Source organism: Myodes glareolus, chromosome 14 (genome assembly GCF_982192425.1).
Source record: "Myodes glareolus chromosome 14, mMyoGla1.1, whole genome shotgun sequence".
Taxonomy (NCBI): domain Eukaryota; kingdom Metazoa; phylum Chordata; class Mammalia; order Rodentia; family Cricetidae; genus Myodes; species Myodes glareolus.
The window spans coordinates 24,454,748-24,472,030 of NC_142039.1; the positions used below are offsets into that span (position 1 = coordinate 24,454,748).

The 17,283-nt window shown below is 36.9% G+C and overlaps 1 protein-coding gene and 1 long non-coding RNA gene across 17 annotated transcripts in view; both read right to left on the reverse strand.

Annotated features, from left to right (window-relative positions):
- Window positions 1-17,283, reverse strand: part of LOC125417337 (aldo-keto reductase family 1 member C1-like) — a 47,277-nt gene that overhangs the window by 15,970 nt on the left and 14,024 nt on the right. For 10 of the 16 annotated variants that reach the window (XR_015734835.1, XM_087896416.1, XM_087896410.1 and 7 more), the window contains 5 exons: window positions 9,632-9,799; window positions 8,495-8,611; window positions 8,239-8,316; window positions 1,881-2,003; window positions 721-830 (listed from right to left, as the gene is read on the reverse strand). Coding sequence is in view for 15 of the 16 variants with exons in the window: in XM_087896416.1 (XP_087752542.1) it covers window positions 721-830; window positions 1,881-2,003; window positions 8,239-8,316; window positions 8,495-8,611; window positions 9,632-9,799 (596 nt within the window). In the remaining variant the exon portion in view is untranslated. Of the gene's footprint in view, window positions 1-720; window positions 831-1,880; window positions 2,004-8,238; window positions 8,317-8,494; window positions 8,612-9,631; window positions 9,800-12,048; window positions 12,167-12,519; window positions 12,677-14,728; window positions 14,851-17,283 lie in introns of those variants that run through there. The other 6 variants (XM_087896422.1, XM_087896419.1, XM_087896421.1 and 3 more) reach the window with 4 other exon arrangements.
- LOC146891955 (uncharacterized) lies at window positions 10,051-12,042 on the reverse strand. The gene is made up of 2 exons (XR_015005065.2): window positions 11,114-12,042; window positions 10,051-10,209 (listed from the first exon to the last, which is right to left on the reverse strand). It is a non-coding gene; the product is annotated as an uncharacterized LOC146891955 (long non-coding RNA).

The following is a 17,283-nucleotide window of genomic DNA, read 5'->3' on the forward strand; positions in this document are numbered from 1 at the left end:
CCAGAACCTAGAAACAACCTAAATGCCTCTTGACCAAAGAAAGTATAATGAAAATGTGGTACATTTATACAATGAAGTACTACACAGCAGAAAAACAAATAATGACATCTTGTAATTTGTAGGCAAATGGATGGGTCTAGAAAACATCATATTGCATGAGGTAACCCACACCCAGAAAGACAAATATAATATGGACTCACTCATAAGTAGCTTTAGGACATAAATCAAAGAAACCAGCCTACAATTCACAGTCCCAGAGTTCCTAGACAACAAAAAGGACCCTAAGAGAGACATACTTGTATCTAATCTTCATGGCAAATAGAAAAAGACAATATCACCTGAGTAAATTGGGAGTGTGGGGATCATGGGAGAGGGTATAAGGGGAGGGGAGAGAAAGGGAAGGAAGTGGAGAAAAATATATAGCTCAATAAAAACAATTTTTAAAAAAATTGAGGAAAACTGGGAATTGGAGAGGTGACATTCCCCAGGAAAGAGCACAGTAATTAGTTTTCCAGGGTCAAACACTCAGTTCTGAAAACATAGAGTCGACATTATAGACTAGGCAGGTTATAGTTACATATATGTATAAAAATGCACACAATAGTGATTAGTGAAAAAATTGAAGAAAAGAAGGGTAGGGGATATATAGAAGGATTTGAAGAAAGAAAAGAAAAATATTGAAATGTACTTATAATTACAAGGATTAGTTGGGCTTATTACCAGATTTTTGGACGTTGAGAACCTAGGGCCGCATAAGCAACCAGAACAATATCTCTTGACTTGCAGAAATCCAACAGCTTGCTCTGGTTCAGATAAGGATGACATTCTACCTATAGATGGACAATATAAGAATACATTGTAGTATAAGAAATTCCACGTCATAAAATAACATTCAATGTGTCAGTATGTTTGTATATGTATATGTATTGTATACATGTATGTTTGTGTGTATTGGTATCCTTTCTGAGGAGAAGATATTAGATACATCAAGGCTTTAGAAGAACAACAAGCACTTACAACAATGAGGACCCTAAGAGAGACATACATGAAAGTAATCTACATGGGAAGTGGAAAAAGACAAGATCTCCTGAGTAAATTGGGAGCATGGGGACTGTGGGAGAGGGTTGAAAGAGAGAAGAGAGAAAGAGAGGAGAGCAGAGAAAAGTGTATAGCTCAATAAAATCAATAGAAGAGAAGAAAAACAATCACTCTTGTTCCATCTTTACAATCTCAAAAGTGTCAATATTGATATTAAAAATATGAAAATTAAACAAAACTTAAAAAGGAATGTATGTATATAAAAATAATGTACATACATATATTATACTGCAATTAAAGAAAGTAACATGACCTATTTCTTTTATAAAGTGTTTCATATCAGGGACCCTTTTTCCATGATTTAAAGATATTGAGAAATAATTAAAACAGAAGACAACAGTGTTTAAAATGTTGATTTGATTGCAGAAAACACAAAAGAGATGATGACCAAGATGTGCTCAGGATCAAGATCAGCTAGTGTTCTGTGAGTGAATTTTTTTTTCTGTGAGTGAATTTTATCTACCATTAAAACTACTATCATCAGGTAACGTGTCTGTCTAGCCTGGATCCCTTTATAACACTCCTCCAGTCAGGTACTATGCTTATGGCTCTGAGGTCACATTCATATCCACAGGTTTTTGTACTCATTGGGCATTAATATCACTTTGCCATCAGGAGGAGATACAATTGAAAATTTGTGATGTATTCTAAGACAAGACGTGTCTGTGAGATACTTGAATTCTATAAATTTAAGATGACTGTGAAGTACAAAGGAAAGGTTACACACTATATGACAGAAAGACAACAATGATGAACAGAAAAAGAGGCTTGAGAGCTGTCACCTGATTGCACACAGGCTTGTACTTGAGCCCTGGCTTATTAAGAATCATCTCCAGCTGCCTGCGGTTAAAGTTGGACACTCCAATGGACTTGACCAGTCCTGCATCCTTACATTTCTCCATGGCCTAGAGAAAGAGAAATTGTACAGAGTCATGTATACATTCATAAAATGTGTTGGCAAGTTTTGTATTACACTGACACAAACTAAAATAGTTTGGGAAGAAGGGCTCTCAATTGAGAAAATTATTTGACGTAGGTAAATGTGTAGGACATTTTCTTTCTTAGTGATTGATGTGGGAGTACTCAGCCAATGATAGGTGGCGTCATCCCTTGACAGGTAGTTCTGGAAGGTGTAAGAAGGCAAGCCAGCTAGTAAGCAGCACTCATCCATGACTCTGCTTCAGTTCCTGCCACTAGGTTCCTACCCTGTTTGAATTTTCCTGATTTCACTCAGTGATTGACTGCAATGTGGAAGTGTAAGCTGAAATAAACCTTTCCATCTTTAAGTTACCTTTGGCTACTGTGTTTTATCACAGCAATAAAAACTCTAACAAAGATATTCATGTTAATATGAATGAGAAATAGAACTGTTAAGAGAACTGTCTAGAAATTTCTAGAAATGCAAACAAAACAGCAGCAATAACAAACCAACAAAAAACTCTAAATATGAATTACTACAAAGTACTTGATAAAACTAAACTCAAAGATAACAAACAATACAATTTAAAAATGTGTTATGGGATAAACCTAAGTTCCCTTCTCACCTTGTCACCTAACCCTGGCCCACATCTTTGATGGAAGCCTTCCACTCTACCAGAAGCCTGGACAGTACTTTAACTTTGGGTAAGCCACCCCCACCCTGCCATGCCTGTCTAACATAACCCCAACCACCCCTCCTAGTCCTTGCCAAAACATTCTTATCTGTTAAATTATGTAGCTTGATCTTCTTGTGGGACTTTTAACAGTGGGATTAGGGGCTGTCTCTGACTCTTGCTGATGTTTGGAACTTTATTTCTTCTACTGGGTTTCTTTGCTCAACCTTAATATAATGGTAGGTGCTTAGTCTTACTGTAACTTGATATGCCATGCTTTGTTGATGTCTATGGGAGGCATGCCCTTTCCTGAATAAAAATAGAGGAGGAGTGGATTGGAGGAAGTTCAGAGGGGAGTTGGTGGGAGAAACTGGGTAGAGAAGAATGATGGGAAAATAGGGTCAGGATGTAAATAAATAAATATGGAGGAAGGGCGGATATAGGAGTAGGGAAGAAGATATCTACATTAAGGGAGCCATTTCAGGGCTGGCAAATGACTTGGTTCTAGAGGGGAATACCAGGTGTCCACGGGGATGTTCCCAGCTAGGTCCTTGGGCAGCAGAGCAGAGGGTGCCTGAACTGGCCTTGCCCCACTATTATACTGATGATTATCTCGAATATCACCATAGAATCTCCGTCTGGCAATGGTTGGAGATAGAGACAGAGACCCTCATCAGAGCAACGGGCTGAGCTCCTAAGGTCCAGTTGAAGAGCAGAAGGAGAGAGAAGATGAGCAAGGAAGTCTGAACCATGAGGGGTTGGTCCACCCACTAAGACAGTGTGTCTGTTCTAATGGGAGCTCAGCAAATTCAGCTGGACTGGTACTGAATGAGCATGTGACCAAACCGGACGCTCTGAATGCGGCTGACAATGGTGGCTGACTGGAGAAGCCATTGATAAAGGCACTGGGACTTGTTTCTACTGCATGTACTGGCTTTTGGGGACCCTAGTCTATTTGGATGCATACCTTCCTAGGCCTGGATGTAGAGGGGAGGGCCTTGGACTTCCCAAAGGGCAGGGTTTCCTGTCCTCTCTTAAGGAGGGAAGGGAAAAGAATAGGGTGAATGGGGGGGGAGGGAGGGGAATGGGAGGAGGGGAGGAAGTGTAAATTTTTGAATGGAAAATAAATAAAAGAGTAGATTATTTAATCTAATTTTTAAAAGCAACTGCTTTAAATGCTTTACATTGGATTGCTCTTTTGTATATTTTGTATATTGCTATAAATTTTGTATATTAATATGAGTTTGAGAATAATTTGTTAGAATATATTATATATTTCTATTATTGATCAAGGCATTATACCTATATAATTTATTTAGCAATATAATTCAAATTCCTAGCCCTTGAAAATTATTATTTCCGAGTCATTAGGATAAGGAAATACAGGATTAATAATAATTATATATTATAATTGAACTTGTGTCACATTAGGCATGTTTTAAAGGTCAACAAAGATATATTTTAGATAGACAGGTCATCTTCAAATACTTCAGAGGCCTACATAGTATGGCATTTATGATGTTTTAATAACATAGGTTCTTTTCTATGATGATGTCTGCTCCTAGTAGCACCAATCTATTTCAGATAAAATAATGGGCACTGAAGAAACTTCATATGAAGTTTACATTCTTTGTGGCAAAAGTAAGTCACTTGGCAAGAAAATGTCTTTGCCTTGACTGCTGAGAGTATTTTGTCCTAATTGAACAAGCAGGACACAAAAGAAAGTGACTGCCAAACATTTTCAAGACAAGGAGGAACACCCCTTCGGAATATAATATCCTGCTTCACAGAAGAGTTTATCAGATACTGTAGGCCTATAGGCCAAAGATAGATACCTCAATGTTGCAGAGGAATTTTGGGTGACTCTCCAGGCACCCAGATATTTCTGTCATTTCTCATAATTTTTAGAAGTCACTTGCTAATACTTCTTGCTTACTCAGTTAATAGTATTTCCTTTTTGGGTCTCTGAGGGAATTGAAGATTAGATAATTATAGCTTACCAGACAGAGAGAGCAAGTTGTGATAGAAAGTAAATTGTATGTAAGACTTTGGACTCACCAAAATAGAATAGATGTAGAGTATTTTCTCTAAATTTGCCAATGCAAATGGACTACATGTTGTTAATATACTTATTGCCTGTATATATTTTATATAGCCTTGTACTTATCACATATAATTTTTCTAATATTAGTTACAGCCTTCCCCCTTTTTATTTTAGACAAAAGGGGAGATGTAGTGTTATTTCATTTGTATTTGAATAAATAAAGCTTGCCTGAAGTTCAGAGAGAAAAACAGCTGTAATGAACAGCCTTACAGACCGGGTAATGGTACATGCCTTTAATCCCAGCAGTAGAGAGGAATATAAGATGGGTAGAGACAGCTCTCAGACACAGTCTCCTAAGTTTCCTGGATGCAGGATCATGATGTTGGACTGAATTAGTTGTAAGAGCTAGTGGTTGGCTGTTTTTGCTTTTCTGACCATCAGGTTGAACCCCAATTTCTGTCTCTGGGTTTTTGTGAGTCATGCTACAGTAGTACAGAGAAGTAGTTAGCTGACTGTACTGCTCGTTGTTCTGCCTTTTGTCTTTCATCTGTATAAAACAAGTTTTGAAATAGGCTCTTGGATGTTTGGCTGTTTTGACTTGACCAAACAGACCTCCCAAATCTATCTGTGCTTTCTGTCTCAGTTTCTTTCATCTGATATTTCCTTAGCCTTAACATCCCTCAATCCAGGTATCCTGGCTGACTTTGTTGGAGCAGACTCACACATGGAGTTTGCAAACAAAGAAATAAAAATGGTTAAGAAATATGTTTTAGAATGTTCAACATCTACATCTATCAGGAAAATGCAAATTAAACCAATTTTGAGACTTAATCTTAATTAAGCCAAATTGCAAAAACCATGAAAGGAAAGGAAAACATACGAGACTAGACGTGGGAAAATGGAACATTTATTTACTGTTAGTACAAGTCAAAATTGGCACAGAGATGAATGAAATTGATTCTTTCATTCTTTTTGTGAGTCCTCTTGCCCCACAATCCTTTGACTACTAGGCCACATGACAAAGGGAGCAGAAGTAACAACTGGATCTTGTCCAGCTTGGAAGTATGACAAAGATAAACCTCTAATAGATAACATCAGTGAATTAGCTCAGTTTTATTCATAGGGAATATATAAAATCAAGGACAGTAGATAGGGAGTTGCCTAATTTGCATGAAGCACTTTTGTCCTATCATTCAGCTCCTAGTACTATTCTTAGTTATCATGTGTGGATGAATGGTCCTAATGCGTTTTTTTAATGCTCCTAGCACAATGTCTAATTACCATAAGAGCAGCATGGGGAACGCTTCTGCATGGAACTGCAACCAGGGTCATACTAGAGATAAGCCAGGAATTTGGGCCTAGAAACATTACCCACACAAGTTCAAGAAGACAGCAGTGCTCATTCTTCCAGGGGGAGGGAGTCATTCATGTCGCTGAGCTCAGAGAGAGCTGCTAGGCTGTGACAGACAGCAACCTCTGACTAGTAGGTACTCCCAGAAATTCCTCATAAAGCTCATATTTAGCTACTATTTGATACTGCTATATGACTAGGAATATATTTCAAGACATTTGCTTATCTATATTCATCACTTATCTGTTCACAATAGAAAGTGGAAACACCTAGCCTCCATTAGGGAATGAAAGAACATGTAAACATGGTCTAGATACACAATGTAGTTTTATTAAGCTGCAAATACAAATAAAAATTTGAAGTTAACAATTAGAATTAAAATTCTATTGCGTTGGTAAATGGATTGAGATGGAAATAATCATTCTTAGTGAGGCAACCCAAAGCAAGAAAGATAAATATCACATGTTCTCTTTTATATGTTAATCTTAGTTTTGAATTCTTAGGTATGTATTTAAATTAGAGTGCCTATAGAAGTCAGTAAATGAGAAAATGGCCATGATGGGGTAGGTTTCAAGGGAGAGTAGTAGAATACAGGTGGTATGAAAGCAGAGTGGGGAGTCGTGGAGGAAGAAGTGTTAAGTGGTGTATGGACAGGAAAGCAAAGAAGAGGAGAAAGTAAGGGAGAAATAACTAACTCTGAAGTCTTATGAAAAAAAAACCAAATGGAAACCTACTACTATAAAAACTTCTGTATACATATATATGGAGATGAGAAAAGCTTAATGGAGTTACCCTCTAAGAAGGGAAAATATCTTTTCTAGATATCATAGACGATCAAATAAAAAGCTGATATTTTTATTGTTATCACTTCAAATCAAATTTTTGGTCCTTGGAGGATGATAGACCCTTAAAACAATACAAGCTATTGTCTTTGCTCTTTGGTACTGTCCATAAATTGATGGTAAGATATTATTGATACAGATACCAGATTCTTGACTCACAGGACATGAAGAAAGACATCTGCTAGTGACGTGGAAGCTTTATCACTACTGAGTAGGTTTTATAGTGCTTGCAGTTGCTGTGCACACTAATAAGGGATGAAAATAGTCTATGTTACTTAGCTATAAACTCTATGAGCTACAACAATGAGCAGCCTGGTAAGAAATGTCCATTGGTCCATGAATACTACAACTGCTTATGGAGTTATCATCTACTTTATTATCAGATGTACAGGTGACCCCACAAGATACAATTCCTATTTGGTACTATTAACTGAGCCGAGAATCTGCAACTGTCTGGGACATAGGTCCTCATGGAGAGCCTATTATTATTCTCATAAATGGATACTGCCAAACTGCCCTCTAAATATTTATCTTTATTTTACAGACTCCCGAACCTTACCAGAAACCTCCTTTTTTGCAGTATGTGACAATTTATGAAGGCTTAGAACTGATGAAAGTGTAGAGCATAAGAGACTGTGGATTGCTCAGCCCTAAATCAGGAATCCTTACCAAAGGTTTTTCCCTAAAGTGCAGGGATCATCGCAGTAAGGGGGTAGAAAGATAAAAAGACCCACAGGTAGTAGAGGATTACCCTGAGCCATTTTTCACATATGTCAGGGTTTTGTACCCATGAACACACAGCCACTACACCTGAGTGAACAGCCCACACAAGTTTAAAGACAACCAAAGTCCCAGCATGGATCAGATGGGGCTCATAGACTCCTGCCCCTAGCTGAGGAACTCTTGTCAACTGGCGGGTGCTAGAGGAAGGAAAAGTTAGTTTTCATCGTTTTCATCTTCTGATGGAGTACCTATCTTGCAGTACATTACCCCTGTGCTCATTGGGTTTAAAGAGGAATATATGAGTTGGGAGGAAAGTGGTGGTGAGGAGGACTTGGATGGTAGAGCATGGGGACAGACTTTATTAAAATACTCCCATATGTGATATTTCAGAGTCCTCTCACAATTGTACTCCAGTCTTCATTTCTGTTTCTCTCTATTTAGTCTATATATTCTTTTCAATACTTCAGGAAAATACCAGTGAGCCCATGATGCTTTCTAGACTTAAGGGTACATACTCCATTCTCATAACTGAAAGCAAGGACTGACTCTCTTTTGGATTTCTCTGATCTCTCACCTTCATGTACTCACCTCCCATGTAGCACAGAGATCTACTGTCTCAAATAATATTTTTCCATTTTCATCTTTTGTATACATCTCTTCTGATGGCTGTAATGAAAGCACTGGTTATAGAAATCTCAGCAAATACATGCATCTTACCCATTGCAATGGTCTTAGAAGTCAACTGGAAATAGGAAAGTAAACATCCATGAAATAAGTGGAACACAGCACCGTCTATCAATTATATAGACACATTTAATTAGGCTAAATAATGTAAACGACATACCTTAATTGAAATTGGGTAATGAATTAGATAGAGATCAACATAATCTAGCTGAAATTTTTTCAGTGACTTTTCTAAGCAAACTTGGACCAGTTCTGGTCGATGGAACGTAGACCATAGCTGTAGGGATAAAGAGTGGATGTTGTCTTAGGTTAAAAATAATCAGAATTGAGAAATTTTGTAATAATTAGGAAATTATGACCACAGGGAATACACTTTCTTTCAGTTGGGCTATTCAATCTGATCTGTCTGTGTAAATTTTAGAATATTATTGGTTACAGTTTGTTAATCCAATTAATATGGGAAAGGCACTAAAGTGGTAAAATTTACCAAGTTGTAACTGCTCGCATCTCTGAATAATGTATGTGAAGCTGCAGGGCGATTGGTAATGAAAAGTCCCCAGACTATCTTGATACAAAATATACAGCTTTAATAAACAGAAGTAAGACTTACAACGGCTTACACCAGAATCCAAACGATCAGTCCGGATGCAGAAGCCAGGCAAAAAGAGAGCTAGTGGAACACGCTTGCTAGGTTTATAGGCAGGCTTTAGCCTGAAGGCGGCATGCCTCCAAAACAGAATGTGATTGGTTGAACTCCCCTATCATATATGGATCTTAAAATCCTAACTTTCTATAAGTATTCCATCCTCTCAGATCCCTGGAATTATGTTAGCATTTTTTATTAATATAAATCATGGTAAATGTGCTATGGACATTTGGTAATCACTGAGCACAAATTTCAGGAATTGGGTAGATTGTGTTTACCATTCCATCAACTCTTATATTTTGTTATTTTCAGTAAGAAATAAAAAAAATATTATAAATGTCCAGAATTTTCTATGCCACCTAAGTTATGAGGAAAACCCAAAACTGATCAAGGTTATTTCTGAGTTCACAGATCAGACTGAATTATGCTGTGTTAAGCCCATGGGCAGGAAAGAAAAGAATTTGAAAGCCATACATTTGTGGGAAAAATTTGTCTATGGCTCTCTCTGATTAAAACTAAGTCTTACATAGAATATATATGTGAATAACTGTTATACTAACAAACATATTTCATCTGATGGTAAGGTATTATTTTAGATTCTTTATATCACATTTCAATAAATCATAAACTAACTTACTGTACACATAATACCTTTGTAGTGAGGAATATGTCTTCTCTCTTCACAACACCATCTGCAATCTTACTTCGAATAGCCTGTCCTATCTCCTCTTCATTTTCATACACATAAGCAGCATCAATATGGCGGAACCCAACATCTATTGCTATTTTAGTCGACTCCAATATCTTACTCTTAGAAACCTAGATTGGGAAACAACATTATGATTTGGATCTAAATGTCCTGAGAGATATGAAGTTGAACATCATCTTCCATCCTATTAATTAAATGACAAAGTATTAGTTCCTGAAATACTATTTCATGCTTCACTTTGCATAAGGCTTTACAGATCATCCAGTGAGCAGCAGTGAAATACATAAGCAGAAGCAATCACTGTCCATGAGTGGACTTTAAACAGTTATAGGGTATTCACCAGACAAACTACTCAGACATGTTTTTAAGCCAAGAAAAGACCTTTATTAGCTTGCCAGTGACTACACAGGGCATTCAAGATCCTAGTCTAGTGCTGAGCTTTCTTCAGGGTGAGCTTTCAAACACAAAAATCATATCCCGAGTTGACTTCCGTTAGCAAGAACAGTTATCCAGAGCAGAACTACAGAAACCAAAAAAATAAGGTTAGTATATTTACTTTCCTAATGTTTATTTGATGGATTAGGTCTTTGTTTTAAATTTGGCAGGTGGTGCTGTCTATGCATTGAATTACACTTCCATCATGGGTCACTTGTGCTAAGGTTTGGGGTCCTGTTACATTACTGATGACATTCATTCCTTTCGCATGTGGAGCAATAAACACATACAAATGTTTGTGTTGGTCTCTTTTTGTTAATAAGAATTTGTTGCCTTAAGAATCTCTTCACACATGGGCAATGTTGGTTCATAATTGACAATACTTAGAACAATAAGATCATTGATTTCCTAGACCTGCCAGGAAACTGCATGTGGTTATGATCACATCTGACTCTCTCTCTCTCTCTCTCTCTCTCTCTCTCTCTCTCTCTCTCTCTCTCTCTCTCTATCCATATATATATATATATATATATATATATATATATATACATATATATCTTCCCATCTGTGTGTGTATGTGACTGTAAGTATGTGGGGAGAGTGAACTAAGAGCACTTGTTGGAATCAGAGGACAACTTGCAGGTATTGTTTCATTTTACCACATAGATTCTAGGGAGAGTACTCTGGTCATCAGACTTCATTGCAAAACTTTTGTTCACTGAGCCATCTTGAACACTCTGAACACCCTTGCATTGTTGACACAGCAATTACAAAATAAAATAAGCAGAGTGGAAATGTTCCTGGGATGGAGCATGGGCTAATATGGTATAGGTTTCTAAGAGAATTCTTCCAAGGAGTTTCTATGAGAATTCATGGAAGAAAGACATAAAATTTTTATTCCACTAATCCTGAAATATGACAATGCATGAGCAATTTATCTACAAAAGTATTTTAAATCATGCCCTAAAATTTCTCCAAGCACTGATTACCTTCACATCTATTGTAGCACACAGAATGTTCTACTTGTTCAAAGGAAATCAGACACACATATTCACTGCTAGTAGGAGTCAGTCAAGACACAGTTAATATTCATAGTAGCTCTAACATAGAAAACAAAAACAATGTTACTAAGAGTGAGACTGATAAGAGGATTTGAACTTATATGGCTGTGATATTTTAAATTATGGAGCTCAAAATTTTACTCTGTGTCACCAAACAAATAATAGGTGGGAAATTTATAATCTATGAATTCATGTTTTAAAATGTGAAATTACCCTCACCATGTCAGGGTTGTTACTGCTTCTATAATCACTTAGAGCACAAATTCATTTTTACAGAGACCTTTCTAAGGTAGAATTTTAAATTTTTGCCTTTTGTTTATATTTGGGTAATATCTTGCAAGCTTACTTCTTAGGGGCAAAGCAAAAACTGCCCATACAGTTTAATGATTTCAGAAGTTTTTTTCTCATTAAAATTGCAATGCAGAGCTGGTAATTTACACATTCATCTCCGGAGAGAAAGCTGACTTTCTGAACTTGATGAAGGATTCATTGAGGTGCAAAATAGGAGAACACTTCATACTGTTCTGCCACTTGCACTATGACTTCTTCAAATAACTAAGTTCTACCATAATATTCATAATAATTCAAAGGATATGACAATGGACACAAAATTCAGTTAATTTGTCCAACATCTCACTGTTGAGCAGTCTAAGGAATATTTTAGACTATTGATTTGCTTCTGGGCTACTAAATTCTCTACTTTGTATACTTCAAGTCATAGTATCATTTTTATCACCCCAAGAGAAAATAGTTCATAGAAGCTTCCATAAGTTTAATGCTCCCCAGTTTTTACATTTTACACTTATGTAAATGTCCCAATGTTTTCAGTATTACATGGAAAATTCTACTTATGTCAATTTCACCATTTCCTGAGAGTTGTTGAGGGCTTCCCTGAAGATCTGAAGCACTCCTGTACCAATTATTCTCTGCCTCACATTTCCAGTAACTTTTGACACATCTGTTTTCTAGTGTTTTTCTTTACTGCAAGTAAGGAAGAACGATGTCATGAGTTGTAGAAGTAAACAGAAAAATGACTCCCAATTTTATTATTAACAAGTCAAGGAAGCTGTAAGGCAATATGTGGACTAATGACTTTCATATTTAGAACTAAGCTGGCAAATGAACTAAAATAGGGAAAACACAGAACAGTATATCATCAATAGCATAATCAGACTCTGTTAAGCTACATTCTAGCTATTATCAGTCTTAACATGAAATATCCTCATCTAGCAGAAACTGAAAACCAGGGATGAAGAATGAGAGTTTGGCTCCAACACATCATAGGTCGATTTTCTTTCGAGATCTTCCCTCCCTAACCCTATTTATTTTGTTACCTGTGAATTTTGAGCAGTGCCATAGCCCAGTAGAGGCATGATGTGGCCATCATTTAGTCCCACACACCACTGTTTGAAACTCATTTTTCTTCACTTTTCTGATAGTGCAGATGGTCTATTTTTTTTCGGTCATACGCTGTTTATAGGAAGGGGAGTGCCTAATTCGTAGCATTTGTCCAATGTTTAACCAATGACCAGTAGGAAGAATGAGGTTGACACAATGCAACTCATGGATAGCATTCAGAATCAGTTTATCTATTTATTTGATTGTGGTTTCACCACTGAGGGACCCAGTCCTCAGCAGGCTTTCCCAGGTCAGAAAAGCTGGAGAGGACATATGGATAGTTAAACAATTGGACATATGTGCAGTTACACACAGGAACCTTAATTGAGGGCCAAAGCTTCATTCTTCATTTTCTATTTCCTTTTGCTGGTTGTTATCCTTCTGTTTTCTCTCTGCTCTGTTCTTTTACCCTGTTGCTTTTGTTTGACTTTTTCTACACAGTTGTTCGCCTATGCCTTCTAATGTTTTCTTTCTATTTTCCCCTAATGATTTCTTTCTTTTTGTTTCCTGATACTTTTCCTTCTACATCTTTTGTTCTTATTTTATCTGCTATATTTGTTTACCCACATATGCCTCCTAATATAAAACTTTCTACATAAGAAAAGATTACCTCACAACCACAAGTTACTTATTTTCCAAAAACAAAATCTTTATGTAAGAATAAATCATATTAAGATCATAAATTACGTGTTCTTCTTAGAAGCCCACAAGTAGTTAAACAATTTTCTTCATATTAATTTTCCCACCATTACATCATCATCCCAAGGCAATGATTCTTTTTTAATTAACTAACAAAGTTTTAAGTAAGCCAAGTATATTCAACCAGTTCGTTTTGTACTGGCAGGCAGCTGTTTGTGGCTTCAGTGTAGCAGATACCTAAAAAACTTCATTTAATTGGTCTAACTAACCATTTATTTTTCTTTACACACAATAGGGTCATTTGATGTTTTTTCACTATTTTGCTTCTTCAAGGTATATGCTGGGATCTATGATTAATTCTCTAAACTACATGACAAAAGAACTCAGGCCTAAATATGGTGTAGGACATAATTGTTTTCTGCAATCATCTGCCTGTTGCTCCACAGGCAGAATTCATGGGTCTATAAAGCATGGAACCTCCTTATTTTTATCCTTCATTTTTTGTAAATTTCACATCTAACAAAGGAGAAGGTAACTTTTAGCCTGTTTTTGCATTTTTTGTGTCTTTTATTAGAGTAATTGGCAAAATAACCAAAATCATTATCCAAAATCATCTTCACTAACTGTCTTAACTAACTGAATCTTTTAGGCTAATCCAGAAAGTACAATTAATTCATAGATCATTATTTCTCTTATAAAATCGTCTTAACTATGATCTGTAAGTAAATTGGGCAGTAAGGCATGAATTTTTTTTCTAAGAACTAATAGCATTGTGCTAGGTATAGTTTGAACCTTTAACATAGTAATCACACCACACAGAATATGGTAGGAACACAGCAGTAACAAACAAAAGGAAGCACAGCAGAAGCAAGGGGTATTTGGAGATGATCAGGGTCTAGCTCTTGTTTGTTAAAATGAAGTGCATAAGCTTCATTGCTGACTACAACTCCTCTGTCATGGCTACCAACATAGATTCTTTCATAAACTAGAACCACTGACACTGAGACTATTAGTTTTAAGTTTATGGTCTCCATTTTGCTATAGTCTTCATAAAACTGAATAATTACCAGTCATTAGAAACCAGATAGCTCGTAGCATCTCTCTCTCTCTCTCTCTCTCTCTCTCTCCTCTCTCTCTCTCTCTCTCTCTCTCTCTCTCTCTCTCTCTCTCTCTCTCTCTCTCTCTCTCTCTCTCTCTCTCTCTCTCTGTGTGTGTGTGTGTGTGTGCCAGTGCATATGGCAGGGAGAAGGAGGCATCATATCCCTTGGAACTGTAATATTAGGTGTTTGTGAACTACCTTATATTGAAAACTGACCTGAACTCTAGTCCTCTGATAAAAAGAAAGCTCTCTTAACCAGAAACCATCCTGCCAGTACCAGAATTCTTTGTTTTTTGGCATATTTTTTTTGCATTTAGTGAAGCTGGTTATTATTTGTATATTCCATTAAAAAGTAAAATACTTTTTATAACATATGCAGAAACTAATAAAGAATAAGAATTACTTACATGGTGACTCTTTGGGGTCAAAAAATAAAACAGACAAATAATCTTTTAAACTGTGTCCCAGAGGAAACATTTTCAGTATTCTCTTCTTTTTTTTCTTGCTAACAAACAAACAAACAAAAACTCTGAAATGTTCAAATACATGACAGAAAAACAATCAGTACAGAATGTATTCAGTGAATGATAAATAATTAACTATGGTTGGAAATTATTACCAATGCAAGCAGATTCCAGTTTTTCTAGAACTGGATTCCAAGAAAGGAGTATCCATTTAATCTGTAACAGAACTGACTGAGAAACCAAGTACAATGGCACTGGGTTTTGATTCTACAGCATGGTCTGACTTTATGGGAGCCTGGTTTGTTTGGATGCTCACCTTTATAGACCTGGATGGAGGCAGGAGGAACTTGGACTTCCCATGGGGCAGGGAACCCTGACTGCTCTTAGGACTAGAGAGGCAGGGGGAGATGGGGAGGAGGAGGGAAAAAGGAGGCTGGGAAAAGGTGGAAATTTTTAATAAATAAATAAATAAATAAATAATTTAAATAACCCCCAAAAAGAAGTCAATAACATGCCATAATTTCATATGACACTAATAAAATAAGGCAAATGACAATTCAAAAAAAAAGAAAGTACCAGGAATAATGGTATGAAAAAGCAGATGTGTTATTAGTTAATATGCTTGATTTTGTTCAAAATTATTCAGAAAAGTATAAATGAAAGTATCATATGAATAATTGAAATTTGATGCATTGATAAAATGTAAAGCATCTCAAAAATTAACTTATGGGAGTCAATTTTTGGAAAACTGGGGACTTCTTTCCCTGTATGTTTGCGATAGTCTTGAATTACATTTTCCCCTTTTTCTGTTTCCCTCTAAGCTTTTCCATAATCCATTCCTTGCTCTGATTCAAATTCATGACCTTTTTAAAATTATTTGTTGTTATATGCATGTGCATATATAAATATATATTCCTAAATAGAATATGCTCAGTTTAGATACTGTTAATCATATTGTGTTTTCCGAAATGACCATTTGATATTGGTTAAACAACTAGCATGTTCTTCTGTTAATACTATTTCTGCTGCTCTCAGTATTCCTTAGTAACATGTAGTTCTTTGTGTGGGGTTATGGCCTCCTGGGCTCTCCTCATTCACTTTGTCAAGGCTAATGGTGAGGTCCTTTTTCATCTTATTGTTGGGCAGTCACATTGGTCTGACCTTATAGGCATAGCTTCTGATGTCACTAGGAAAACACAGTTTTGTGTCAACTTCTCTGTGACTCTGAATCTTATCATCTTGCTGCTCCCATTTCCACAATGTTTCCAGAGCCTTAGATGTGCAAGGTGTTTTGTGGCTGTATGCATAACTCTATTTTTGTTATTATTTTTTAGTATTTTTAAAACAATCTTATTTTGCATATCAATCCCAGTTTCTTCTCCCAACCCATCCTCTTGTCTTCTCCACCTTCTCCCCTCTCCATCCCCATCCACTCCTTAGGTAAGACCTCCCAAACAGAGTAAAAAAGTTTGTTCCATCACTTGAGGCAGGACCAAGGTCCTCTACCATGTATCTAGGATGAGCAAAATATCCACCAATAGGGAATGGGCTCCAAAAAGCACTAGGGATAAATATTGATTACACTGCTATGGGCCCCACAAACTGTCCATGCCACACAACTGTCACCCACATTCAGAGGGCCTAGTTCAGGTTGATGCAGGTTCCCCAGCTGTCAAAACAGTGTCAGTGAGCTCCCACTTGCTCCAGTCTGCTGTTTCTGTGGTGTCCCCATCACAGTTTTGGCCCCTTTGCTCATAATATCACTCCTCCCTCCCTATGATTGGAATCTAGGAATTCAGTCCAGTGCTTAGTTGTGGATCTCTGCATCTGTTTCCACCGGTTACTGGACGAAGGCTCCCAACTATATTTTGATTGGTTGTGGTTTTCTGCAATGATCTGTCTGTTGCAGTGAGAAGTTCCTTGATAAGGTGAAGTCTGGGCTTATCTTTGGATATAAAGGCACATGTTAGAACTGTTGGTAGAGATTATGCTGTTTCCCTAAATTAGTGGTTTTAAGTTCTCTTCCAAAGACCATGACTTCACTATCACTGAGTAGTGGCCATCTATGGTTTCCCATTTGTTGAGTATGCTATAAGTTCAACTAAAAAGCCATAGGTTACCAGCAGGGTATGCATGCCACTTCTGTACCATTAGGTTTATTGTAATATTCTGATCACTGTGTTTCACAGTCTTCAGAGCTGGGCAGGACTATGGGTTGGCTTCCCTCTTCTTTTGGAAATTTGTATGTTGCTTTCTGGTACCATGAAAGCTAGCCCTTGAGAAGAGGTATTCAGGTCAGTTTAGTTCAGGGACTCTGGGCCCTGTTTTTGAAGTACATCATGTCTTTAGCAACTTACTTACCTTGTAACTCTGCTGGGCCAACCAAGGACAACAACAATAGGCAGTATATTTTGAAGTCTCTTGGACTGCTCTGACCCAACATGGTTCCAACTCACACCATTGTAACACTATGATAAGTTTAATAGAGGCCTGAGTCT